We start from the raw sequence: 27,197 nt of genomic DNA, 5'->3' as shown, positions 1-27,197 counted from the left end.
TTCTCATCAGGGAGATGCTCTAATCCCTTAATCATCTTTGTTGCCCTTCGCTGGACTCTCTCCAGCAGTTCCCTGTCTCTCTTGAACTGGGGAGCCCAGAACTGGACACAGGATTCCAGTTGTGGCCTCACCAGGGCAGAGCAGAGGAGCAGGATGACCTCCCTTGACCTGCTGGTCACACTCTTCCTGATGCACCCCAGGATGCCATTGGCCTTCTTTGCCACCAGGGCCCATTGCTGGCTCACGGTCATCCTATTGTCCACCAGGACTCCCAGGTCTTTCTCCTCAGAGCTGCTCTCCAGCAGGTCACCCCCAACCTGTCCAGGTGCAGGGGGTTATTCCTCCCCAGGTGCAGCACCCTATACTTGCCCTTGTTGAATTTCATCAGGTTCCTCTCTTCCCAACTCTCCAGGTCTCTCTGAATGGTGGCACATGTGTGTCAGCCACCCCTCCCAGTTTTGTGTCGTCAGCAAACTGGCTGAGGGTACATTCCATCCCTTCATCCAGCTCATTGGTGAATATATTGAAGAGGACTGAACCCAGTACTGACACCGGGGAAACACCACTTGTTACAAACCTCCAACTAGATTCTGTGCCACTAATCACGACCCTCTAAGCTCTTTGAGCCAGTTTCCAATCCACCTCACTGTCCATTCATCTAACCCACACTTCCTAAGCTTAGCTGCGAGAATGCTGTGGGAGATGGTGTGGTGGTGTGCTCTCCCTGTTCCCCCCTGCCCTGGCTCCTGCTCAGGCCTTGGCCACCATGGCCATCACAACATCAGCTGCGATAACTCCCACCTGGACTTTGGGGGGTGGCTGGCAACACAGCCAAAATACTAGGAGTGAGGACCTAGAAATTTTGTTCCCATGAGAATATGACTCTAGGTCAATTATCTTACTGTATAAATAGTGGACAGCCCCAGAGCCCTTGGAGCTCTCCTGTATGGCAGCAGCTGCACGCCAGGATCTCCCCTTTTGTGAGGATGCTCACTTAAGGTTCTACTCCTCGAGGTTGAGATATTCCTTGCTGCAACAGATTCTTGGTAAATGACTGACAGCATGCTAAACTTTGAAACCTTAGCTAATATAGAGGGTTGATTGCGCATATATAAGCCTTTAGACATAAACTGTTGACCAAGTCTGGGACTAGGATTGGATCCAGCCGCACCTAGACTCCTCTCTGAGAAGGAGTTTAAAAAGCAAGGGGGTCCTTTCTGAACCTCGTGACTCAACGGGAGGGTCTCCCTGGAAGCTTGTTTGACCCTGTCCTCTGAGCAGTAAATAATAGATTGTACCTTGACATCGAATCTCGTAAAACACTATCGCATTTACTACTGGTTTTATCGCACTTACTACTGATTTTGTTAAATCACTGTTTTACCTTAATAAATATTTCACTACTTCACTCTAACTAGTGAAGTTAATCACTCTGTCCGCAACAGATGGTGACGAAAGCCTTGCTGAAGTCAAGGTAGAAAACATCCACCGCCCTCCCCTCATCTATCCATCCAGTCATGCCATCATGGAAGGCTATCAGGATAGTCAGACACGCCTTCCCCTTGGTGAATCTGTGTTGATTACTTCTGATAGCTTTCTTTTCCTCCATATGCTTTGAGATGATCCCCACATTCCATCGTCTTTCCAGGGATGGAGGAAAGGCTGACCAGCCTGTAGTTTCCCCAAAATACAATCAGGAAAAGGTTTAAATTTTATGTTTTTTTAAATCTTTCCTGGTTCATTGATCATTTTTACATGTTAGAATAATTCTATGATGGTTAATATTCAAATAAACTTTGCATAGTCACTCAAAAATGTTTTAATTTTTCCACTTCTAATTTCTTTTTAACCCTTACTCTTTTCCTGTGATATTGAGTATTTCCTCTAAGTCATTTATGCCATGTTACACAAGTACTTTTTATGTTTTCCATTTAAAAAAAAGGAAAATAAAGAAATAAGAAACCAAGGAGAACAATAGTAAATGCCTTTATCAGTTACTCAGTACATCAAGCTCACCCTAGTACAGTGATGCATACAAAAGTAAACTGCCCGAGGAGTTAGAAAGTCCATTAGAAAGCAATTATATTATTCCATCAACCCACTGTCTAACCAAGTAAAACAAAGAAGCAGCTTCAAATGTAATTGTTAATACTAATTACATAAGCCAAAGAAAAGTCTTTCTTTGCTTTTGCCTTTTGGAGTCTCACAGAAGATCGTATCAGGTTTAAAAATATTTTTTTTCAGGGTAATGTGGGTATAAGCAGTGCTTTCATATGGGCAGTCATACTTTACCAGAACAAGTCAAGAACACATGAGAGTGCCCAGTGCATCTTCTCAATAAGTAAGCCAAACATATTATTTGGCACTGCATTCATAAATGTGAAATTCCATAAAGGAGAAGGCCATACAACAAAGTTGTTTTACTTAGTATGCTCCAAGCTTTGGCTGCAACGCTAGAAGGACTATATACAGATTTCATTCTTCATTGGTTTCAGAACAGAAGCATATGACAGCAAACACAACTGGAAGTTAAATAAATCAAAATGCTGTTTTGCCAATAATTGTTTATGCAATCATAATGTTTTAAGTGCATATTAAAATGTAATTTAAGATTGGAAGACAATAAATCTGCCTAATTCAAATTACAGCATCTACAGGGTCTGTGGGTTATACCATATATACAGCACTCAGGGTATAGCTTTTAAAATTTTGTGTTGCAAAACAGCTTTTGAGCTGATTTGAGCATTCATATCTTGCATTGTGCTCTCAGTACAGGCAAATAGATAAAACGGGAAACAGACATATTTTAAGTAACGGCGCACTGGAGGAATTCCCAGATTTGCCATAAAAGGAATAATAAAAGTAAGGATAAGTTTGCCCCTTTTGAGTTCCATGCTAGTGTTACGTAAGCTACCTAGTCTAACATAGAATCACAGAATCATAGAATTGCCCAGGCCAGAAGAGACCTCCAAAAGCCATCCAGTCTGACCTCCCCACAGTCAGCAGGGACACCCCCAGCTAGACCAGGTTGCCCAAGACCTCGTCGAGCCGCACCATGAACATCTCCAGGGAAGGGGCCTCAACCACCTCCCTGGGCAACCTGTTCCAGTGCTCCACCACTCTCATAGTAAAGAACATTTTCCTAATATCCAATATAAATCTGCTCTTCAAACATATTTCCAGGAACATTATGGTCTGCAGTACTAATACACTTGCAGCTCAGCCAACAATACAGCCATTAATAATTTCTGATTACACTTGTATTTTTGAAAGCAAAAGATTAATACATCCAACTGATGTGTGACACATTATCCACATTCTTTTCCTCTGTTGCAAAAATACCAGACTAGTTGAGAAACAACTAGAATTTTAATATATGTTAATTTGTGCAATGCATTTTGCATAAATTTGCTTTCATTTTTGTGTTATGCAGGCAGCTGCAATAAGTAAAAAAAGATCTGTAATCATCTCAGATTTTAAAGAAATTGAAAGCAAAAGCATTATTCCATGTTCATGATTCTAATATTAAAATCGTAAAATTATGTATTTTGGTTTTTATGATCTTACAATGAAGTCATAAATACATTTAGAAATGTTTGCATTTTTACTTTGGAAACAAGCTTCATAACCCGATTGGACACACTTAAAAAACCAAAACAAACTGGTATTTTTCACATGGCATTAGATAATCATATCTTTTTTATTTAATTGGAAAATTACTGAAATGATTGCCTCCGAATTCAATACTATTCATGTTATCTTAATTGGCTGAAAATATGGCTTATGGCCCTTTTCTTTTTTTTTTTTTTTTTTTGTATTATACATTTTACAGATTTCACCACGCACACCTGGAGGCTACGCTCCTCCGCGTTTTACTTGCTGTCCTACACTGCCATCATTTCTTCAAAGGCTGAAAAAATGGCTTATGGCCCTTTTTTTTTTTTTTTTTTTTTTTTGAATTATACATGATGGCCTATCAACTTTAAAGCAACTCAGTGCTCCACATTCAAGAAAGATTAGAGACTAAGATTAATGAAATTGAAAGCATTTAACAGACTAGAGGTAGCAATATGTATCAAATGCTAATACAGGGGTTTCTGTCAAGCAGAACCTGAAAAGGCCAAATTCTGCTTTCCTGAAATCAGTGTTTGTGATGTTTAATTGCCTTTCTGCCATCTCTCAGGATCCTGAATTCCACCACCTCATGGTCGCTGCAGCAAAGTCTGCTCCCAGCCTTAACATCCCTGACCAGTTCTTGTTTACAAATACAAGGTCCAACAGGATGTCACACCTTGTTGGTTTCTTGAACACAACCGAATAAACCACGGACTCATAGAATGGTTTAGGTTGGAAGGGACCTTAAAGCCCCCTCTGCCCTGGGCAGGGACACCTCCCACCAGACCAGGTTGCTCAAAGCCCCACGCAGACAGGCCTGGAACACTTCCAGGGATGGGGCATCCACAGCTTCTCCAGGAAACCTGTCCCAGTGTCTCACCACTGTCACAGTAAAGAATTTCTTCTTAATACCTAATCTAAATCTGCCCTCTTTCAGTTTAAAACCATTACCCCTCGTCCTATCAGGACACTCCCTGATAAAGCTACCCTCCACGTCTCTCCTGTTGGCCCCCTTTAGGTACTGAAAGGATTTTATGAGGCCCCTCTGGAAACTGCTCTACTCCAGGCTGAGCAAGCTCATCTCTCATAGCCTGTCTTCACAGGAGAGGTTCTCCAGCCCTGTGATCATCTTCGTGGCCCTCGCTGGACTCGCTTCAATGTGTCCATGTCTTTCTTATCTTGGAGGCTCCAGAACTGGACACAGTACTCCAGGTGGGACTCTCATCAGAGGGGAGTAGAGGGGAAGAATCACAGAATCTTAGTGGTTGGAAGGGACCTCCGAGATCATCGAGTCCAACCACAAAAAAAAAAAAAAAAAAAAAAACTTTCTGCCGGGCAGCTTTCCAGCCACTCTTCCCCAAGCCTGTAGTGTTGCCCGGGGTTGTTGTGACCAAAATGCAGGACCCGGCACTTGGCCTTATTAAACCTCATCCCATTGGCCCTGGCCCATTGATCCAACCTGTCTAGATCCCTCTGTATAGCCTTCCGACCTCAAGCAGATCAACACTCCCACCTAATTTGGTGTCATCTGTAAACTTACTGACGGTGCGTTCAATCCCCTTGTCCAGATCATCAATAAAGATATTGAACAAGACTGGCCCCAAAACTGAGCCCTGAGGGACACCACTGGTGACCAGCCGCCAACCAGATCTAGCTCCATTGATCACAACTCGCTGGGTACGGCCATCCAGCCAGTTTTTTATCCAGCGGAGGGTACACTTGTCTATGCCATGATTCACTAGTTTCTCCAGGAGAACGCCGTGGGGGACGGTGTCAAAGGCCTTACCAAAGTCCAGGTAGACAACATCCACAGCCTTCCCCTCATCGAGAAAGCGGGTCACATGGTCATAGAAAGAGATCAAGGCCTTGGCTGCCGTGCACTTGCCTTAGGAGCTCACTCAAGGTGATCCTCTCCATGATCTTTCCTGGTACCGAGGTCAGGCTGACAGGCCTGTAGTTCCCAGGATCCTCCCTCCGGCCCTTCTTGTAAATGGGCGTCACATTGGCCACCTGCCAGTCATCTGGCACCTCTCCTGTTGACCAGGATTGTTGATAGATAATGGAGAGAGGCTTGGTGAGCTCTCCTGCCAGCTCCCTGAGAACCTTTGGGTGAATCCCATCCGGCCCCATAGACTTGTCCAGGTGCATAAGCAAATCATTAATCCTCTTGGATTACAGGGGAGTTGTTCTTTTCTCCATTTTTATCTTCCAGCCCAAGAAGCTGGATACCCTGGGAGTAACTGGTCTGATTATTAAAGACAGAGGCAAAGAAGGCATTAAGTATCTCAGCCTTCTCCTCGTACTTGGTTGCAAGGTTTCCCCTCGCATCCAGTAAGGGATGCTCAGTCACATTCTCTGTGACTCTCTTTTTGTTAATGTATTTATAGAAACTTTTTTTATTGTCCCTTATATTAGTCACCAGGTTGAGTTCCAGCTGGGCTTTTGCCTTCCTGATTCTTTCTCTGTATGTCCTAACAAGATCTCTGTACTCCTCCTGAGTTGCCTGTCCCCTCTTCCAAAGGTGGTAAACCTTCCTTTTTTCCTTAAGTCCCATTAATAGCTCTTTGTTCATCCAGGCCAGCCATTTTCCCTGACCTTTAATTTTGCGCTTCATGGGGACAGCCTGCTCCTGGGCCTTTAGGATTTCCCTCTTGAAGAGTGTCCAGCCTTCCTGGACTCTTTTGTCTCTCAGGACTACCTCCCACGATACTCTTCCAACCAGGGTTTTGAACAGGCTAAAGTCTGCCCGCCGAAGTCCAAAATGGAGGTTTTGTTAACCCCCTTCCTTACCTCACTAAGAATAGAAAACTTAACCATTTCATGGTCACTAATCACCTCCCTTGACCTTCTGGGAAAACTTCCTTTGATGCAGCCCAGGATGTGGTTGGCTTTCTGGGCTGCAAGCACACATTGCCACGTCATGTTGAGCTTCTCATGCATGAACATGCCCCAAGCCCTTCTCCTCTGGACTGCTCTCAAGCCATTGTCTGCCCAGCCTGTATTTGTGCTTGGAACTGCTCCAACGCACGTGCAGGACCTTGCACTGGGCCTTGTTGAACTTCATGAGGTTTGCACAGGCCCACCTCTCAAGCCATTCAAGGTCCCTCTGGGGGCATCCCTTCCCTCCAGTGTGTTAACCGCACCACACAGCTTGGTGTCATCACCAAACTTGCTGAGGGTGCACTCAGTCCACGTCATCAACAAAGATGTTGAACAGCACCAGTCTCAATACTGACCCCTGACAAACACCACTCTTTTGAGTGCAACCATCCAGCCAATTCAGCGAGTGGTCCATCTGTCAAATCCATGTACCTCCATTTTAGAAAGAAGGATACCATGTGGGCTGTGTCAAATGCTTTGCACAAGTCCAGGCAGATGACATCAGTTACTCTTCCCTTATCCACCAACGCTGTAACCCCATCATAGAAGGCCATCAAATTTGTCAGACACAATTTGCCCTTAGAGAAGCCATGTTGGCTGTCACCGATCACCTCCTTACTTGCTATCTACATAGTCAGTTATTTTATACATATTAGGAACAAACTTAAATACCTCTTCAGGCACATTTCAACAGTGTTAAAGAAAAAAATAAGAACTGAAGATTGCCATACATTTTTCCAATGATTCCTCATTTTAAAACCACCTTCATATCTATATGGTAAGATTTGGAAAAGGATCCTTTGTACATTTGATAATCTCTTTACATGTAATACACACATCTGAGTCCCAGTTCCTCCTGCCAGATGGAAATAGCTTGTTACATATAAAGATGATCTCTCTTAGGTTTCAGTTGAGTATTTTGGAAACAATCCTCAAAAAAAAACAGAGCCCCTTCCTCAGGAGAAACACTTCTATTGATGAACAAGGTAAACATTTCACTAGTTTCTGATGCTCAACTGAATATAAGCTACGCTGAAACAGCAAAAGACTACAGACATGTATAAAAAATAAAAATATTAACAAATAGGGAAAATGTTCCATTATTTTTTTGTGTTTTATACTAATTAGGCAGTTCAGATAAAGCAGTTCAGCCACTGAAGTTTGGGAGAGATTAATGTGAATAGTTTCTGCAAAGCTTCTGGGAAAGCCATCTTTCTTAGAAGTCTGCACGCCAACAACTTTCAAAGGAAATTATTTTCAGAGATGTTTATTTCGTATTAGGTTCATATGACAGCAGAGATGACAAGAACGGGAAATTACTACATTCTGATGGGCTTTATTTTACCTACTTCTACAAATGTGAAAATATTGGAGGTGAGTAGTTTGATCCTGAGAACTTTTACAAGTGACAGAGTTTTGAAGTGACTGATTATCAGTCCTGTCTATTTTGGCTTTTTGTATCTCCAGGACCTCTAGTACTGTGGCCTGATATGAATCTACTGTCACCCTAGTGTTCCATCAAGAGAGGGTCTTCAAATTCTCAGATACATTTGTTAGTAATTTCCTGATTGGCTTTTGTTATTTAGAGTTGAGTATTATATTTCCAAGCCCTCAGCATAAACTATGCTAATAGAGATGTCTACACTAGCAAATATACTACTGCCAGAACATGGACTAAACACTGAGCCACTATCATCTATGCTGTTTAAATAGTAGCAGGCTTGGCCTATCATATTTATTCCCAGACAATATCTGGATAAGGTTTGGAAGAAAAAAAAATTAACATGGCATGGACATTTCCTATGACCTGGATGCTGTCACTCTCTTTTGAAGAAAAAAAACCAGACTGCAATGGATGCAAGTTGTACCATGCTATTTGTTCTCAAGGCTGGTGAACTAAATGCCTCCACTGTTTTATTTAGAAGTAAAGTAGTCAGTTGTCCCATAGCCCAACAGTACTCCTCGTGTTGAAAGGTTACAAACAACTGAACTTCATTTTAGAGAAATAGATACCCATAGCTGTCTAAATCAGCATCTAACTCCCACAGATTAGTTGAGAGAACATAGATTCATAGAATCATAGAATGGTTAGAGTTGGATATAATTGTTTTACCCAAGGGGTATCATCTTGTGTTGACTGGAATTAAAGCATAAATATCTAAATTACAATAGAACAAACAAACAAAGAAAATAAGCATGCACGCTGAACAGAATTAAGAGAAAATAAGATAGAAAGGAAACTTTCCACATATTAGTCAAGGAATGTCTCTGAGTTAGTTTAGAGAAGAGAGACCTTGCCAGCCTTCAGGGAGGTGACTATGGGGTCATCAGTCAAAGCAGACTGTTGCAGCTGTGTGGGAGTTCGATAACTATGAAGTCATCTCCCTAAAGACTAGCCAAAAGCACTCCTTTTTATTCACTGTAGCAGGTGAGCTTTCTTTTTACAACAGTGTAAGAAGTACAAGTATAAATTTGAGAAAAAATATTTAATCAGGATGTATACTTTAATATAAATGAAGATTCTAATTAAGAAAAATAAAGATTAAGTGCCTAATAACAAAATGATGTTCAAAATCTATGATATGCTGGCAACTTTTTCTATGAACTAAATACCTCAGGGATTTTTTAGTGGTTTCTGAAACAGCTGATCAAAGACATATGCTAAAATTTTCAAAATAAGATAGGTAAAATATGTCGGCACATTGTATGAACAATTGAGTCTCAAAGTCCCATATCAGTAAGCAATCCAAGACCAAAATAGGAGAGACACAAACATTCTTTAGTTTCAGTTCCATCAAAGCTGTTCTATTTGGTGTGTTGGATGCTAAATGTAACAGGAAACTAGTTCTACCTGACTCGAGGGAGCCCGAAGAAAAACTGAAATATGACGTTAGAAAGAATACACTTACATTCACACAGGAATAATAAGTACAGAAGATAGCTGGAAATGACACATGAAATGCCATGAGTGTCTTCAGAAAGAAATGAAGACCTAAAAATCACCATGATCATCTGAGCAGAATGTAAAGTCTTATGCCCATCCCTTAAATTTATGTTGCAATATAGCGAAGCTCCTCTGCTTTTAATTTAGCGAGGATGTATGTTATTACCAATAAACTAAATTTGGCCAGTAGACTAAACCACAGAGAACAAGTTATGGGTGTGACTATCACTTTTTTTTGGTGATTTAACTTCTGTTCTTTGGAAAAAACATTCTATCATATGCAAGTGCCAAAAATCTCCTTCCTGTCTCAATGGAAGAGCTTTTTTTTTTTTTTTACTGGTAAGGTTTCCTAGGAGCCTAAAATTCTGTCACAACTCAGAAAAATCTCAGATTTGCCAATACTGAACATCTCTAGTTCCAACTGCTTAGCAATTCCAGGTTCAAGTCCACTACATTAATGAACTGAATAAAGGACAGCATCTCTCTTCACTCCTACCACCAGTAAAGAAGAGAAAGTGTCCAGAAGCTAAAGCAGTAATAAAGGGGTGGCCACAATCAGTGTAAGTTTATTGTCAAGAGTTCCAATACTATTGATCTGAAATTATGGTGAAATAAGGGAGGCTTGTTTCCATATTTGTTGCTGTGTAACGCACATCTCTCTGGGAAAGACATATTCCTGTGTATCTAGTGCTAAGTCACAATTGCACAGACTGTGGCTGTGATCAGCTCAATTGTCTGTAAATCCAAAGGACACAAGATGCTGTAACGTGAAATAGAGGCATGGGGCTTTTTTTAATATTGAACATGCATGTTAAACATTTAGTCAACAATTCATTTAAAAGCAAAATATATATCTTATTATACATGTATACTTTATACAATTATATAATTATTTTTATATATAAACATACAGACACAAATATATATGTATAAAAGAAAATACATGAAAATAGCCCCAGAACACAATCCTGACAAAAGAATGAGATGGATGAGTACACAGAAACTACCGCTCAGCTGGTAGTAACCTGTGACAGCTGCAGAAAATGCTGTTTTGAGATGGTTAGGCTGATTAACTAGTTATATCCAATAGAGGAAGAAAGCAGGAAAAAAAAATTTGTGTAGCGTACTTAACTGTCATCATGTATAAAGTAATTCATACCCAACTAAATGACAACGTAAAAGAACATTTACCTCTAGGCAGTGGGGAGTCGCATAGATTCAAAATGAAAAATAACGGGTACCACAGGGAAACATGAAATGCAATACAGTGGGTACAGAGCACATTCAGAATAATTCCATCAAATAACTATTTAATACAGCAAGAAATGGTGCATTCTAAAGTGCTGTCTTACTTAACAGCACTGTATTCATAGTTAATTTAATCTATAGTCTGTTGAAAAACAAAATTTCATGGTTACTTGTACTTTAAACTTAGGACCCATCGTCAGGTCTAATAGTTAACAGAAAAACAATTGTAAAACTATACTGATATAGACACAAACAGCAAAATGTTCCTTACTCAGATAAATGGATGCTGCTCTCTCAGCTCTCTTACAGAAAAATATTGTATCTTATATTATGCCCATGTTCTATGTAGACCCATCTTCTATGTAGATCTAAGATTTCCTCACACAATTGTTCACACTCCTGTATCCACCAAATTTTGGAAAGTGACTCTCTCTTTCACACCCAAAACCTACCATGCTGATTGATACGACTTGAAGTTTGCTTCACTTGTTTTGAACTCAGTCTAACCACTGCCCTCTAAAAACACCAGAGGTCACACAAAAAGCTCACACACAAGCTGGAACATGGGAAGTTCCACTCAAAAATGAGGAAGAACAACTTCTTTGGGGTGAGGGTGGCAGAGCCCTGGCACAGGCTGCCCAGGGAGGGTGTGGAGTCCCCTTCTCTGGAGATCTTCCAGAGTGATGTGCTCTGGGCAACCCTGCTTTGACAGGGGAGTTGGACTGGAGGATCTCTAGAGGTCCCTTCCAACTCTGTCAAATCTGTGAATCTGTGAATAGATTCAGTTCTATCATTGCTAGCAAACACATGAAGAGCTATATAACATAAAGACAGATAAAACAGGAGTCTGTACATACACCAGAATTCCTAGCATCTCTCACAATTGTTATGTTTATCACTGACACAGCCTTAATTTGAATGACATTTCAGGCTGAAGAGTTAAAGGGAAAGAGCTCCATCATCAGTATTAAATCATGCAACTCAGATCTAGGTTAAATGTCCACTGAAACACAGAAATTTGTATAAAAATTTCAGAGTAACATTAGTAAGCTGTACAGATTTTGGAAAAGCATAAAGATTTTTAGATCTCCTGTCTTAGTATTTTACAGTTAAAGATCTACATCCTCATTCCCACCACACTATAAAAATAAGGTATGGAAATTTAAGTATCTTCTAGAAATTTTAGACTTTGAATTTACTTCCAAACTTCTAAAACAATCCATCTGTATTAACAGAACAATTAATATGTTAACATATAAGGTAATGCCCACAGAGCCATCATAATAGCTGAAAAGCAAATTATGCCTGTACTAACTCTACAGAAAGATAAGAGAAACAACAAAAAAATGAAGACAGGGTTTGAAAATTTATCATGTTCTTTGAATCAGATAACTTCTCAATTGATAGTTGGAAAAAACTTACTAAGGGAAATCATTCAGTACCTCTACTCAGGATTAATTTAGGCACCAAACTTGGTAGAGGTTTGCATCATCTGCCTGGGAACAGTTGTTCTTTGACAACCAAATAAACTTAGGCTCCTAACTTTAGTTTCTCAAGTAGCACCTAAGATAACTGAAAGAAGGTATGTAAATACTTAGCACACTGTTCAAAATCCACAGGCTACATGCACAATCTGACTTGATATCAACTTGAGTTAAGCAGTGTTGTCAGGATTGCTTTCTAGTTGCTTAAAAATAAATTGTTATAAAATGTAAATATAGTACATTACAAATAAAAAGTAAAGCCATGTAATTAATTTAATATTTTACATAAGCAACAGTAGATAAAATTTTCAGTATTACATTTCTGAGGAACCAGACTGTCATTGGAAAGGTTTCTTAATCTTCATGTTACAGTGAATCATGTATTTTGATAAGATGCTAACAAATCGCTTCAGTTTATTTTTTCTTCAGTAGAACTGGCTGCACTAGGCAGCCTCCTAATATAGGACCCTCGCTATTACTCAAAACACATATATCTCTTTATGCAATGCACAGTTATTAATTATCCACAGCTATTAATTTTACCTGCGTTTTATTAGATGTGCAACCAGTCACAGACACAAGAAGGACAGAGCAGGTGGTGTAAAGTTATTACACTACCAAAATCCATCAACTACTGTATTTGAGAAAGATCACAGTTATCCAAAGAAAAGCTATGCCTTTTAAACTTTTTTTTTTCTGAGACTAATACCGGGAGTTACATAAACAAACATGGAATTATGACTCTTTATGCTATGTTACAGGAGCACTATGATTCATTCTCTTGCCTATTATTATTTCTCTTTTTCTCTTGATTTCTTAGCAAGCTATTCAAAGCAGAGATTTTGAACCTGGAGTTCTGCTTTCTGTGAGATCTCTGAGTGCAGGTCTCATTAGAGACCTTTTTGCTGTATTTTTGGTTCAGTCCTGCAGTGGAGACTGAAGACCTTCATGCAATTACGCATTGCCTGGCAGCATGTAGTTCAGGGAAGTTATAATCTGGTTTACAGCTTGTCATTTCCTAATATTCTGGTGTTTTCTAGCTTACGGTACCCATGATATTATACAGGGTTTTGCTTTCTCTGTCACAGTAGGAGACAAAGCAGGCTTCATACGTCAACTGCCATCTTCCTCTTCATACCATCCTTCCATTAAGTTCTGCCTCAGTAGACAAAGCATTACACTCTCCCCTTACACAGAGAACGTGGGTTTTGCTCATAGCTCATACGATACTTGGATGCTGAAACTGAACAGCTTATTTGAGCATAAACTCAATTTAAAACTCGGGGAGTGCTGTTTCAATAAAATGAGCTAATCGACTCCATTGTTTGGTTAAGCAGACTTCAAGATTTAACCATATGATGGCAGACAGCCAGGACTGTGAAACAGCCATGGATGTAATTGTTTGCACACCCATAAAGAAACCGGACTCCGAGTTGCTTTTTTAAGACATTAATTAGTTTCAGAGCTTTAAAAAACAGAAGCTTCTGCTGAAGTTCTCATGTGCCCTTGTATATAGTAGTAAGTTTGAAAACGCAGTAAGTCATTTTAGGCTACCATACAGACGAGGACATAAGTCATAAAAGAAATGTTTTAGTATCAGAAGTGATTTAATTAGCTGTTCATCTTCAGCTAAAATACAATTAATAGAAGCAGCATTGTACAAATGCAGCTAAGTAGCTGGCAATATAAGAAACAGGAATACCAAAATAGGCTAAAAACTGTATACTAGAGATATAAATTTGTGATAGAAAGTGAATAGGGATACTGTTTTGCTGTTCAATTAAATAGAATGCAACTCTGATAATTCAGTGCTTCTATACTCCTTCCAATAATAAAAATCTCTTTTCATTGGCTGGGTAAAATTCCAGACACAGCCCAACACATTTTGCTCACAGCAAAAAAAATAAAAGCATTATGTTTTGATCCTACTCTAACTTTAGATACAATTTGAGGGATTTCATTAAAAGCAAATTCCATTAAAATGTCGGTATCTAGAGTTCATTATATCAAAATTCTATAACATCTCAGTTTTTCTTAAAACATTACTCTTTTTGTGTGCACACACACGCTTTATTACTGTCTTTTAGTTTTGTTCTTCTCTTTACAGGGATTTATGATGGAGGTCCCTGCACATTTTCTTGTCTTAGTTTCATTTCTGAATTAATAATTTCACTCAACCAGAAATATTAGCATGTATGGAAATAAAAAAAATGCCAAAATATTTAGCTAAATTAACTTAGGATTACAACCCTTAGTTTATTAAAGGCCTACATTGTATAGTTTAAACTAGAGGCTATGGAGGATAATTGTGGGGACTAACCTAATGATCGACATTTAATGGCTATAGATACCTAGCGTGCATTAAACTATACTACCTTTTTTAATCTATTTCTCAAAACACATTTTATAACAGAAATGTAAAAGCTTCCATGCTTTTAGCTGGGTTCAAAGTCATGCTTTACCACCACCAATAATAAATGTATGCATCCTATACACGAGTCATCCTAACTAGTCTCAAATTACAAAATAGTATATTTTTAAATGTGGCAATTAAAGCTAAATCAGCTTTTCTAGCCACCTGTTGCCAAAAGTAGTCTACTCTTTAACATACATTGCAGCTACTGACACTTTCTCAAACATCAGCTTTCACTGCCTTGACTGCATCAACCTCACACCAAGACAAAAAGAGAAGTTAATGTTTAGAAAACCGAAATTGTAAATATCAAACCTATTGACACAGATCTGTAGTATGACCTACAAAAAGCTTGCTCTGAAGTTTCCTGTTAAAAAGAAAGTATTTAGTACATGCACAGCTGCTTTAATAAGAACTCCTCTGAAAATCTGCACCAGCAGATTTTGTTATTGGGTAGATCAAGCAAGTTTCACTTGGAAGGAAGAAGTATCTGTATCATGTTCTTCAATTCAGAAAAAGTCATGTTATTAGTGTGCTGTTCAGAAGGCAAGAAAATACAGAAACTAATGGCTAACACAAGCCTTATTCCAAAAATCACTTTGCTGTTCTTTACCTTAATCATCAAAACTTTTTGTGAATACAGAAAGCTATCAGTGCCAAACTGGCTACTGGGCCAATTTAATAATATCCAGAGGTAAAGTTTACATATTGATGCACAGAAAATCAATACAACCTGCTTGATAGCCTCTCCATTACTCGTCTCTCCCTTTAATAATCTTAACTATTCTCTTCAGTGCTCCTAGCCCATCTTCCATTTATCCCAAGGCCGCTTATACAGTAGTCATATCTCAAACAATACAGAATACAGGCTCCTTTTTACCCCCTCATTTGCTCCCGAAGAACATCAGCCTACTCAGGCACCACCATGACCCATTTCTTAAGCTATCACTGCAAAACTTTTTAGTGTATATACAAAGAAGAAAGAAGGAAACCAAAAGCTCTTGTGGTGAACATCAGACTCCAGCAATGTCCACAGAGGCCAGAGTTAGTCAAGGGGCTATACCTTCTCCTAGTTTCTCTTTGACAGACAGAAGGAAGCTCCTCTGAAGTGAGTGGAGAAGAGATGAGCCGCACGCGTAAGTGCAGATTTCTGAAAAAGCTGTTCTCCTTCCACTTAATAGAAGGGAAGTAAAGAGAATTAGCTCTCATAATTTAAATTGATTCTTTGGTAAATTTTCCTGTCATAATACAAAATGGCAAAACTTCATTTTAAATTATTTGAAATTTTTATAGAATAAACAACATTTTTTTTAAAAAAGAGGGAAATATTACACTGTATCCTGAATTCTTCAGAAGTTCAGCTCATCTTGCCCTGAATTTTTACGAATACCCTTATTTTGCAATTCATATTTGCAAGTAATAAATTACTACTGAAGACAGCATAAGAGTATATGACATTTGCAATTTTTATCTCTGCATAGGGAAGACAATTTCTAAAGGCAATGAAGCAGACATTTTGCAGAAACACACGCCCAGTTTTTATGCGAATGTATTTTCTTTTTATTTTTTTTATCCTGTTATGCACCACTACCTGATGAATCCTAGTCATATTAAATCAAATTGAAATAGTAAAAGAGTTGCACACTTAATGCACAGCCAATGTTAAAAAAAAAACATTGTCTAGTGTAATTTTTTTATTATACTGTAAGCAGTGGAGAAAAAAGGTGAAACAACATGACAGAGAAATCTCTAACTGCAAAATTCCAATGTAAGACTAATGCATACCAAGCCTTTGATATTTAATAAGCTAGAGACTCAGTTCTGTGTGATAATGAGCTGCTTCATACAAATCCAATAAAGAATGTAATATACTAGCCGATACAGACTTAAAAATACTTGACTTTTTTTCAGCTGTGGAAAGGTAAAAACATAATAAAGATCCAAACATTTTCTACGGAGAAATACAAGTGTTTCCCACTTTGTTGGACATGTTTATTTCTTTTTCATTTTGACAATGAGTTAAATCAATATGATGATTTAAATCACTCCAATCAGCTCAAAACTCCACTTGCAATTTTTATTTGTTTGTAATTTTTAACAACAAATATCTTTTCACTTGTCCACACAAGCAAGCAAGCTGTGACTGGACAAGCAATAAATCTTACTTATTGTTCTGCTACCATATCTGACATATCACTGGAATTTATATAGTCTGGCCTGTTTAAACACTGTAGTTAATGACAGCCATTCTCATAGACATTGCTACAAATGCCTACTGAGTTTCTCTGCATTTTTAACTGATCTGCGCATTTTTAAAATCACATTCAATAAGATACTGTAACTATATATTCCAACATGTCTGACGCATTAACATGGATATTTAAGAAACAAATATTCATAGCAGCTCATACCCCAGTAAAGACTTAAAAATCTAAATGCAGCACAGCAATCACGCAGAGCAAAGATAGTTGCCACTGGAACCTCATGAAATAAATTACATTTTTCCCTGCGTTGTTTTGTTGGTTTGGTTTTGGGTTTGTTTTTTTTTTGAGAACAAAAGCAAAAGCAGCAATAAGCTGATTAGATGAGGTTTTACGGGGGATTAATTTCTTTAATATGAAACTCCTTTAACAACCTACTGTCTCAAAACAGTTCCCAAAGCACACCAGGATACACAGACCTCTGACTCTGCTTCACCCTAGCTGTTCAAATGTGATCTCTTTGGAGTTTTAATGGCTTTGCATAGGAACTTGCATAGCATTTGCATAAGAAACAGTCCTGGAATTTCTGTTGTTAAAAATTTCATCGCTACTTTGTGGTCTTTTAGGTCACTACATTTCAACAGTCCTGGATGTGCACCTTCTGTGACTAAAGACAAGGTTTATTACAAGCTACAGACTTCCATGCACTGATGTAACTGTGGTTATTTCTTACCATAATTCTATATAGCAAATCAGTGCCATTACCATCCAAATGGTAGCAACAAAACAAAGTATTTTATATCCTTTTAAATAAGCACCACCCTATAAACAGAAGCATTATTATAACACACAAGTTTAAATAAAAATATTAACGTACAGCGTAAGATATTTTAACTCTGGGGGTTTGATTTGCATACTTCTGCCATCAATTTACGTATGCTAAAATTACATTTACTACAGCCAACAACATATTACATTGCTTCAACGTATATGCCGTATTTCTTTTTTCCCCCAGTTGCAGAAAGCCAAGAAAATGTGCGTTCATGTTCCAATATGCATCCTGTCTCCTGAAATGATCACTCTGAAGTACAAGCCAGGCCTCTAGTCCCTCTCGCAGCACAGTAAATCTCATCACCAGCACAGCCACATTTTTAATCTCAATCTGTCAGCACCGTGGAACACACACACCAACCTACTTACAGCAATATTCCGCTAAATCCGACATCGCTACTACATTGTAAACAGCCTTATATAAACAACATGCTTTGGTACCTATAGATAACAGGCTGCTTTTCCAGGTGCCGTGCCCAGGCAGCACATATGCCACAGAGACCTGCGAAAGGGAGCAGCCTCAGGTGGCACCCTGCCTCACAAGTGACTTGCTTCAAGGCCAGTGGAATGCAAAATGGGCTTATGTAAATGCACAATACTACAACATATTAGATATCAGGAAACCAGGATATATTAAAGGTGCAGGCGAAGCCTTCAATATGCTACCAAAGGTGTAAGTTTTGATATATCCGAGAAAACTGTTCAATTCTGCAGAAATTCTTTCAAATACAAGAACAGGGAGATGTAACAACTTTATTACTACACCATCGGAAAAATTTCTCAAAGTTAGGAACCCCTTTTTACAAATGAATTCTGTAAAAATAAACAAAACCAACTCTATTTTAAATTATAACAAGAAGTATCTCAACTGATTATATTTTTTCTTTTTCTGTGTCAAGCTTTTTTTGGCTTTCACATGCATAAATTGCAGAAAAAAAATAAAGGAAAGAACTGCCTCCGTTCAACATTTCATCAAGAGAAAGAAGAGGACTGATCTAATTGCTTGCTGTTATACAGGTAACACACAACATAAAAGTAGGAAAACCTGTTCTTTTGAAAGTGTTCAATTATTGTCAAAACTAATGATTCAGTATTGCAAGTGGTTATACTAAACATAAATCCTACACTGGCATGAATTTTGTTGAAGGCAGTGATGCTGCACGGATTGCAAGATTCTCATTACTGGCAGCCATTATAATGAGCTACTGCAACTTTTAAACTACTCAAGAAGGAAGAGCTTGGAAGCACAGCACCTTGTAGTGGCTTTGCACAGAAAACAAAACACTTCAGAGATCACTTGCTCATACTCTGAACACCAGCCTTATCAGCTGAGTGCAGTATGTTATGTCTCTTATACAAACAGAACTTATTTTTCAAATATGAATCTTGGAAAAAATGGCATTTCTCCACTAATCCAGTACAGTCTGGTCTACCTTAGCCCAAACTAAATTATGTCAAAATGCATTTGCAATATCTCAATACAAAACAAGAGGCAGGACTATTAACCTTGTGAAAACACACTAAACATATAACCTTTTCATCAAGGACAAATATCTGCTTTCATGATTTTAATAAACACTTCAAGGTAACACACAAATTCTCAATCCTCTGATTCATGAGATCATAATTATTTTTTTTTTTTTCACAAAATAGTATCTACTGAAACCTTTCAGCAGAGAAGGAGTTAAGAGCAGTCCTCAGAAGCAGATCTGCCCACTTCAAGATCTTCCGGTCTTAATGATTTTGCAGTATTTTCCAAAATCTGCAAGTTTTTAAAAATTGTGTTTCAAATCTCTTTAGAAATTACAACCTGTTAGACTACAAATGTATGCACTGCTGATAATAAGCTGGTCTCAGGCAAGTAAATAACAAAACCAGAAAAAAATGGATGAGTATGTTCATTCCATTCATCTTAATTGGATGACAGTTGTGAAGCCTAAAATGTGAGAATGTAAATTCCTGCATTTATTAGCCATATCAGTGATAACCACACAAGGAGCCGGCTACTTAAGAGTGCTTACAGGGATGGGGTACTACATCAATAAGGACTGCAAAGTGCCTCAAAAGCAAAGGAGGTCACCATTACCAGGTGTAAACGGCAGCATTTTGGAGATCCTCTGCTTACTTCAACCCCATATGACAGCAACGTTTCTTGGCCAATGTTTCTTGGTCCTGGTTTCTGGAGCCAAACGCTTCATTCTTTGTTGAAAATACAGTTGTCCTACAGAATTCTGATCTTGTTGCAGATCAGAAACAAAACTAATCTTTCCAAAGCATTAGTTGGACCCATAGCGAGTCCCTCAAAACACCTGCTAATTTCAACAGGTAGTCCTGGTTTTCTTTAAAGAGCAGAACAGGCATATGCAGTGTCAAAATAAAAATATCAGACACTCAGATTCTTTCTTTTCCTGTTGTACATTCTAAATATTACGCTGTCAAAAGTGGTCTCCTAATATGAGATGTCTAAAACAAAGGGTACAAAAGCTGTGCAATACAATTGGTTTGGGGAGGGAGGTTTTGTCAAGTATAATAAACAGGACAGATTTTCCTCATCTGACGGAATATTAAACAAAAAAGAAGGAAAAAAATTAAAAGAACCAAAGCATCACTTCCCAAGCAAATACCAGTGCATGTGTGATACGTAGTTATGTCTTAACAAATAATATTTCTAGTATTTAATGAGACTTCAAACATAAGCTCAAAAATATACAACTCTGTACATGGATTACACTTCATACTTTATAGAGTATAAAAATTTATGTCCATATAATAAAGAAAACTTCAGTTTCATAATACCACATATGCATCTAAAATAGGATCTGAGCAACAAAAAATGCCTATTTAAACAGCCTTTCGGAACTGCTAATACCTTTGAAACCAGAATAAACTTTTATGCAGATCCACTGTATTTCATGAAATGCTACTGCTTTAACACATTATAAAAGGGAGAAGAATGCTTCTGTGCTACACAGCAGGCAAAAGCTCTCACTGGGAAAAGTGGATGGTTTTCTGTCAACAAGGCTCCGGAATGATTATATGACAATTATGTGATTTTGCTACTGAGTGTCAGAACTCTGACTTCAGCAGGTGTTTCCATAGTACTACCACCCCAGGAGTCACCCGGGACTAATGTGGTTTCTCATCATCAAGGAAATGCTTCATTCATGCTGAATTAGGTGAATAGGTAGGGCAGAAGTTAGCTGTGCTCAGAGGAGTGTCATTTCCATGTAACATCCTTTATGAGGATATTCTAGGCTCAGATTTCTGTCATAAAGTAGTACAGACAACATTCATATTCTGTTTTACTAATGTCAACCCTCTGTATTTTGGACAGATTTTTTAAAAAGGCTCCCTTGAACTCCACAACCACATTTTTATCGTGTTATTTTGTGAGGCACAATAAAATTGATATTCCTGTAGGGCAACAGCTTCAATTAAACCCACTTCTTAAACAGTATTTGGAAGAAAGAGACAAAAAAAGCGGTCAGACCAGGTGTAAGACCTACGTTTCTGCAACCATCTTGCAACAGCAAGCTTGGCATTTTTTTGTCCGGTGTACAAACAGCAAAACTTGATTTTGATTTGTCCTGGTGGACAGCAAAATGACCATGAGCAAGCAGTGTGCTCTTGTGGCCAGGAAGGCCAAAGGAATCCTGGGGTGCGTAGGGAAGAGTGTGGCCAGGAGGTCAAGGGAAGTCATTCTCCCCCTCTACTCTGCACTGGGGAGGCCACAACTGGAATCCTGTGTCCAGTTCTGGGCTCCCCAGTTCAAGAGGGACAGGGAACTACTGGAGAGAGTCCAGTGTAGGGCAACAGAGATGATTCAAGGATTGGAGCATCTCCCTGATGAGGAAAGGCTGAGAGAGCTGGGACTCTTTAGCCTGGAGAAGAGAAGGCTGAGGGGAGACCTTATCAATGCTGACAAGTATCTCAAGGGAGGGTTGAAGGAGGAGGGAGCCAGACTCTTTTCAGTGGTTCCCAGTGAGAGGACGAGGGGCAACGGGCACAAGTTGGAACATAAGAGGTTCCACTCAAATATGAGGAAAAACTTCTTCACGGTGAGGGTGGCAGAGCCCTGGAAGAGGCTGCCCAGGGAGGGTGTGGAGTCCCCTTCTCTGGAGATTTTCAAGCCCCGCCTGGATGCTCTGACAAGCTCTAGGCAATCCTGCTTCAGCAGGGGAGTTGGACTAGATGGTCTCTATGGGCCCTTCCAACTCTAAAAAATTCAGTGGAAAATTCCGTGAAAATTAAAAAAAAAAAAAAAGAAAAAAAAAAAAAAAGAGATAATTTTGACCTATGTGCCAGAGTTACAGCACTCTTGTACTGGGATTTAGTGAACATAAAGAAAGCTACATCTGCCTCCTGCAAGGCATGAAGACACCAGGATGGGTGGGGGGGGTCCCAGAGGCCAGAGGAAGGAGCTGGTTCCAGTCCTGCTGTTGCAGGCAGCGCAGGGAGGGCTTTGCTTTTGGTGCAGCGCGATAGAAAACCTCAACCTTCTCTCTTATTATCGCAACGTCTCGAGCCTTTGCTCGAAAAATAACAGTAATAATAAAAAACCAGGGTCTAGAACCCCCAGACTGCTGGGCACACACCCGGGGCTGCTGGAAGAGGACGGGTCGGAGCCGAGCCCGGAGCAGCGAGGCGGGGGGATGCCGCCAGCCCCACATTCTCCTCCCTCCCCGGCAAACCCAACCCCACCCCAGAAGCCCCCTTACCTGATAATATCATCGTTGTGCCCCAGGAAGAATTTCTGGCTGTGCTCCCTGGTGTTGTACACCACCCCGACTCCGGCCACGAAGTACACCACCTCCTTGCCGGCCGTGTAGAAGAGGTTGTTGCGGCACTGGTGGCCCCGGTAGCCGTAGACCCACTCCAGCCGCAGCCGGCACCGAGGAGCCGTGCGATCCGCCATCATCACCCATCCCCTCTCCCCCCCGCACACACGGCCCGGCGCTGCCCCTCCTTCCCCGCAACGCCTGCCCCCTGCGGGGCTGACACCCCCTGAAAACGCCGGCGGGGGCTGCCCGAGCTGCGGGGGGCACCGCCGAGCCCGGGGGATGGGGAAGGCGTTGGGCAGCTCGGGGCTGAGTTCCCCACGGCTGCGCCGCCACCGCCACCACCACCATCTTCATCACCATCACCATCACCATCACCATCACCACCATCAGATGCCGCCGCCCCTGCGCGACCCAGGGAGCTCCTCGGGGGAGATCACAGAAACACACCTGCAGAAGAAGCAGCAAACAGGGTGGTTTTTTATCTTTCCGAAGGCAAAGCGACTTGGCTGCGTCACCAGCAGCACCTGCCAGAGGCTCCTTGCAGCACCCCCCATCCCGCACCTTCCTGGCTCCCTGGGGAAAGCTTCCCGGGCGCTCTGCTTCATAAGAGATACGTCTTTGGGTCAAAGCTGAAGGAGAGATCAAAAAACAATCCCCCTGGTTTTGAATTGCAGAATGCACGTGTGTTTAAAATGCAATAGGCATTCATATTTGCATTAATATGCAAAATGCAAATACTTTTGGGGGAGAGCACTGTTTGGCTCCATGTCCGAGCTCTCTAAGGTCTTCTAAGCTTTATCAGCAGGATCCAGTGCTCTGAACCTTTATATGAGATACTATTGAAAGAGAGGATTTGTACACAATAGCCAGCATAAATACTACCCCATCTTTCATTACTCCCCAGCAACCCAAAGCTTCCTCCTTTTGGAGACTGCAGCAACTATCTAATTAAACCAGTTTTACCACTCCAATTAGCCACAAAGTGGTGGTACTCAAAATTCTCACAATAATTAAGAAAAATGATGATGCAACAGAATTAGCTCATCCTTTTTTCACAGTCAAATTTTTACTGCATTTAATTGTTTATTTTTTTCCAGCAGTTAACCTGGCAAATCTCAGTAGCAGTCACACACCAAATATACATCTTGTTTTGTCCAAACCTACACAGCCATTAAAAAGGCTGTGTTGTTACCAAGCATGAAATCCATTACCACAAAAGCCCTTTTCAAAAGCAATAATAACTGAACAAAGAAAGCAGCAAATGTATTTACACCTGTGCACTGATCTCCGTGGTCTAAAACCTGTTGGGACAAGTCCTCTGCCTTGAGTTAATATCCCTTTGGAAATACAGCAGGTCTGCAGACCAGAACCAGTGGTACATCTGGATAAAAATACCTTTGCTTCGAGTGGTCCTTGAGGAATGTAGCTGCAAAGACTTTTACCGCTGTTATTTACTCATGTTAAAGTCAGTTCTGCACATAATTTGAATGCTTTTAAAAGCTATTAAAAATGTTTCAAATTCATATATGGTGTAGCACCTTCATGAGTGCCTTTGTGACTATCTCCCATTCATTTAGATACATAAACTTAGGGACTTTGAAATGTAATTGCTAAATCTACCCTCTCTCCTGCCTCCTTTTAGGTAACTGTTTGGAAAATGCTTTTAAAATAATGAAAACGCATTTAACTTTTGTTGTGAAGAAACTCTTAAGTGTTCAAGAAACTTCATTTTCTTAGATTTTCTTATATTTCATTGTTACAAAATTTATTCTTGGGGGAACCTTGTGATGCCCCTGAATAAACAAGTTAATGTTTCTTTTCTTCAGAACAAATAGCTCTTTAATATAGAGCACAAGTTTCTGTCCAATAAAGCTTGTCTTTAAAGATTTCTAGGATCAACAGCATTAATAATAAGGTGATGTATTATCTTTGAATGTCAAACTGCTAAGCTACATTGTAGTTAGGAAAAAATATTTGCACTTTCAGCATTAATTCAAGAAAACATAGTCTTGACGTAAATATACTATTTTGTCACTATTTTTTGTATGCTACGGTAGTGTTTTAGTTAGCCAGCATACTGCACCACCTGGGTGAAGTATCTTCATGTAGCTATGGAACAATTTCAACCTCGTTATTTTATTTCTGCCTGCTCTGAAACACCAGAATGTGGAAAATTGTTTTGTCAACCTGTGAATGTGGGTATCTAATAAGATTTCCAATGAATTACGAAATCTTCATCCTTTCTGATTTCAGAGTTATCCAATGGAATAACTTCCATGCAATCTTTGCTTTCTTTTTATGATTTTTTTTGTTATATTATATAATTATCATCAAAAAATTAATACAACTCACAAATAGGCTCTTCCCCTACTCAGCAAGGACAAACAAACTAATTTCAAGTCTCTGCTTATCCGGCTGTCACCTTTCTGTGAGTGACAGCTGTCTAGCTGAACTTTGTATTCCATACTTCAATAAAACTTTGACATATTCTTTTTAATTTGTGGGTTTTAGTATGATCAGACTGTGGAGGCATTACAATTACATTACAATTTAGTAAACATTGGTTTACTAAAAATATATCCTCACTTTTAGAAAAAATTATTAGTTATAAATCATTATCATTATTGTAGCAATGAAGTATACTAGTCATGAACTAACACCCCCAAAAAAACCTTAAAGGAAAAAATTAAACCCGTGGAAGTACAAGTTCAGTTTTGCTTATTTTCCTATAATTTGTACTCTCAAGGATTTTGTGAAATTTTCTTTGGTGATTGAATTACCTTTCACAGTGAGTTTTTAATGTATTTTTTTCCAATTTAAAAAAAAAAAACCAACCTAAAACCATTCTTACCAGGAGCTGTGATGTTGCTAAAACTGTTCCTCAATACTGCAACCTGCTGTTCTTTGTCGGTACAACATAAACATCACTAGTGCTTTCATGTTTTCTTTTTAGTGTTGATACTGGGTATAAATCTAACTGAATTTAATTCTTGAGATAGAAGCCTAAATAACATAAACTTTATTTTAGATTAGCCGCTGTAAAAAGCTCACAGGGAGTTGTCAAGACTTCAGTACCACAAATACGAGGGAGGCTGGGAGGCAGCAACACAGACCAAGACAGAGCACGATGCTCAGCAATAAAGGGAATTTCTGTTCAAAATAGAGTAGCCTGAATGTATTTCGGATTTAACCTAACCCTTGTAAAAATAAATACTTTAAAATATACTTAAGAATATAATGAAAAGATACATGAAAATTTGCAATAGTATCACCATTTTTCCTCCTCGTTGTGGCACAGCCTGTTAGCCTCGCCTAGGACACGTACCCTGCGACATTTACTTCTTCTTTTGTTTCACATGTAAACCCAAACTAATACAGTGTGTGAGTAGTACCAGAACGACAGTTATCACACTCACTCTCTGCCGAAGGGACCATTCGCTGCTGCTGGGGTTTTTGAAGGGTTTGGGGTGGTTTTTTTATGTTGTGTTTTTGTTGTTTTGTTTGCTTGTTTGTTTTAAAGCACGCCTTGTATGGAAGATGCCAAAAAGCACCACATCTCAAATTAACTCCAATCCTCTGTGATACATCCTGCCCACTCCTATACATATCTAAGAGCTGTGATTAACAATGAACACAGAGATTTTTTTTCCCTCCCAGAAACATCTGTTATGTCCTAGATCTTTGCTACACAAAACACCGTCTATAACTCATATTTTTATGGATGAATGTACAGCCGATGCACTGAGATGGCATATCATTGGTATTTGAAAATAGGTACCTTTTATTTGAGCTGTAAATATTTTTAAAAATTATATGAAATCTGTAAGAACTTGGGGGGACAACGGATCAGAACAGGAACTATGATCTAGTTCTGTTGGTTTGTTGCCTGGCATTACATTAATCCAATCCTGATTGATGCCTCTCAGTGATTTTACAATTTAACTACAAAATAATAACAGGGGAATTCGATCTAAGCTCTTATTCCTTCTGGGCGGAAATATAGATTTGCATGGATGAAATGCTAGGATCTGTCCAGAAATAGTGTTAGGAAAAAAAGAGAAAAGAAAAAATTGAGTCTTACGCATCCTCAACTACACAGCAAGCCCATTTCTGAATGATCAGACATATCATATTCTTTCAAAGTCTAGCCTGGAGAGCTAGAGGGCAGGTAAGACTGCGCTGGGTGAGGGATCTGTAGCTGGAAAGGCCGACGAAAAGCTCTTTTGGGGGCTTTTTGGACGCAGGGCAAAGCCTTCTCCTCGTGGTGGAGGCTGACAGGCGGTGGGTGGGCTGCTGAGGGGCCTGGGCGGAGCCGGCACCTCCCGCGGCCCCTCACACCCGATAAGGAGCCCCGGGGAGGGCCGAGGCCTCGGCCCACTGAGCCGCAAGCAGTGCTCGGGGGCCTGTCTTGGTCAGTGCCTCACGCCGCTGTGACTTGTACAACAGCGTCCTGAACATCTTCCTTTGTACAAGGTAAGTTCAGTTTCTTTCAGTAGTTGCACGACTGGCACTGTCTCTTGCTAACAGACAACAAGCTATGGTCAGGACTAGGTCGAAGGCCATTGTTAAGAAAGCCGTGGGCACTCAGACAGAGGCCCCGTGTAAACATGTGGGTGTCCAGGCCTCTGGATGCAGGGAGTGTCGAGGCCTGGCCCTTGCCATGGAGGGTAGTGGCGACAACACCTGTGTGAGATGCGAACAGGTGAATGATCTCCTCAGCCTGGTGGTTGAGCTGAAGGAGGAAGTGGAAAGGTTGAGGACTATCAGAGAGTGTGAGAAGGAGATAGACTGGTGGGCCCA

General features: G+C 39.8%; 1 protein-coding gene across 1 annotated transcript in view; it reads right to left on the bottom strand.

The window, feature by feature from the left end:
• EML6 (echinoderm microtubule associated protein like 6) overlaps positions 1-22,531 on the bottom strand; it is a 132,965-nt gene extending 110,434 nt beyond the window's left edge. Inside the window, exon 1 of the mRNA XM_014962408.1 lies at positions 22,335-22,531. Coding sequence (XP_014817894.1) covers positions 22,335-22,531 — 197 coding nt within the window. The remainder of the gene's footprint in view (positions 1-22,334) is intronic.
• Positions 22,532-27,197: the final 4,666 nt, after the last annotated feature.

The sequence above is a fragment of the Calidris pugnax genome, unplaced genomic scaffold (genome assembly GCF_001431845.1).
Source record: "Calidris pugnax isolate Ruff unplaced genomic scaffold, ASM143184v1 scaffold147, whole genome shotgun sequence".
NCBI lineage: Eukaryota > Metazoa > Chordata > Aves > Charadriiformes > Scolopacidae > Calidris > Calidris pugnax.
Note: the sequence above shows the minus strand (reverse complement) of the source record. Positions and strands in the feature narration are given on the sequence as shown.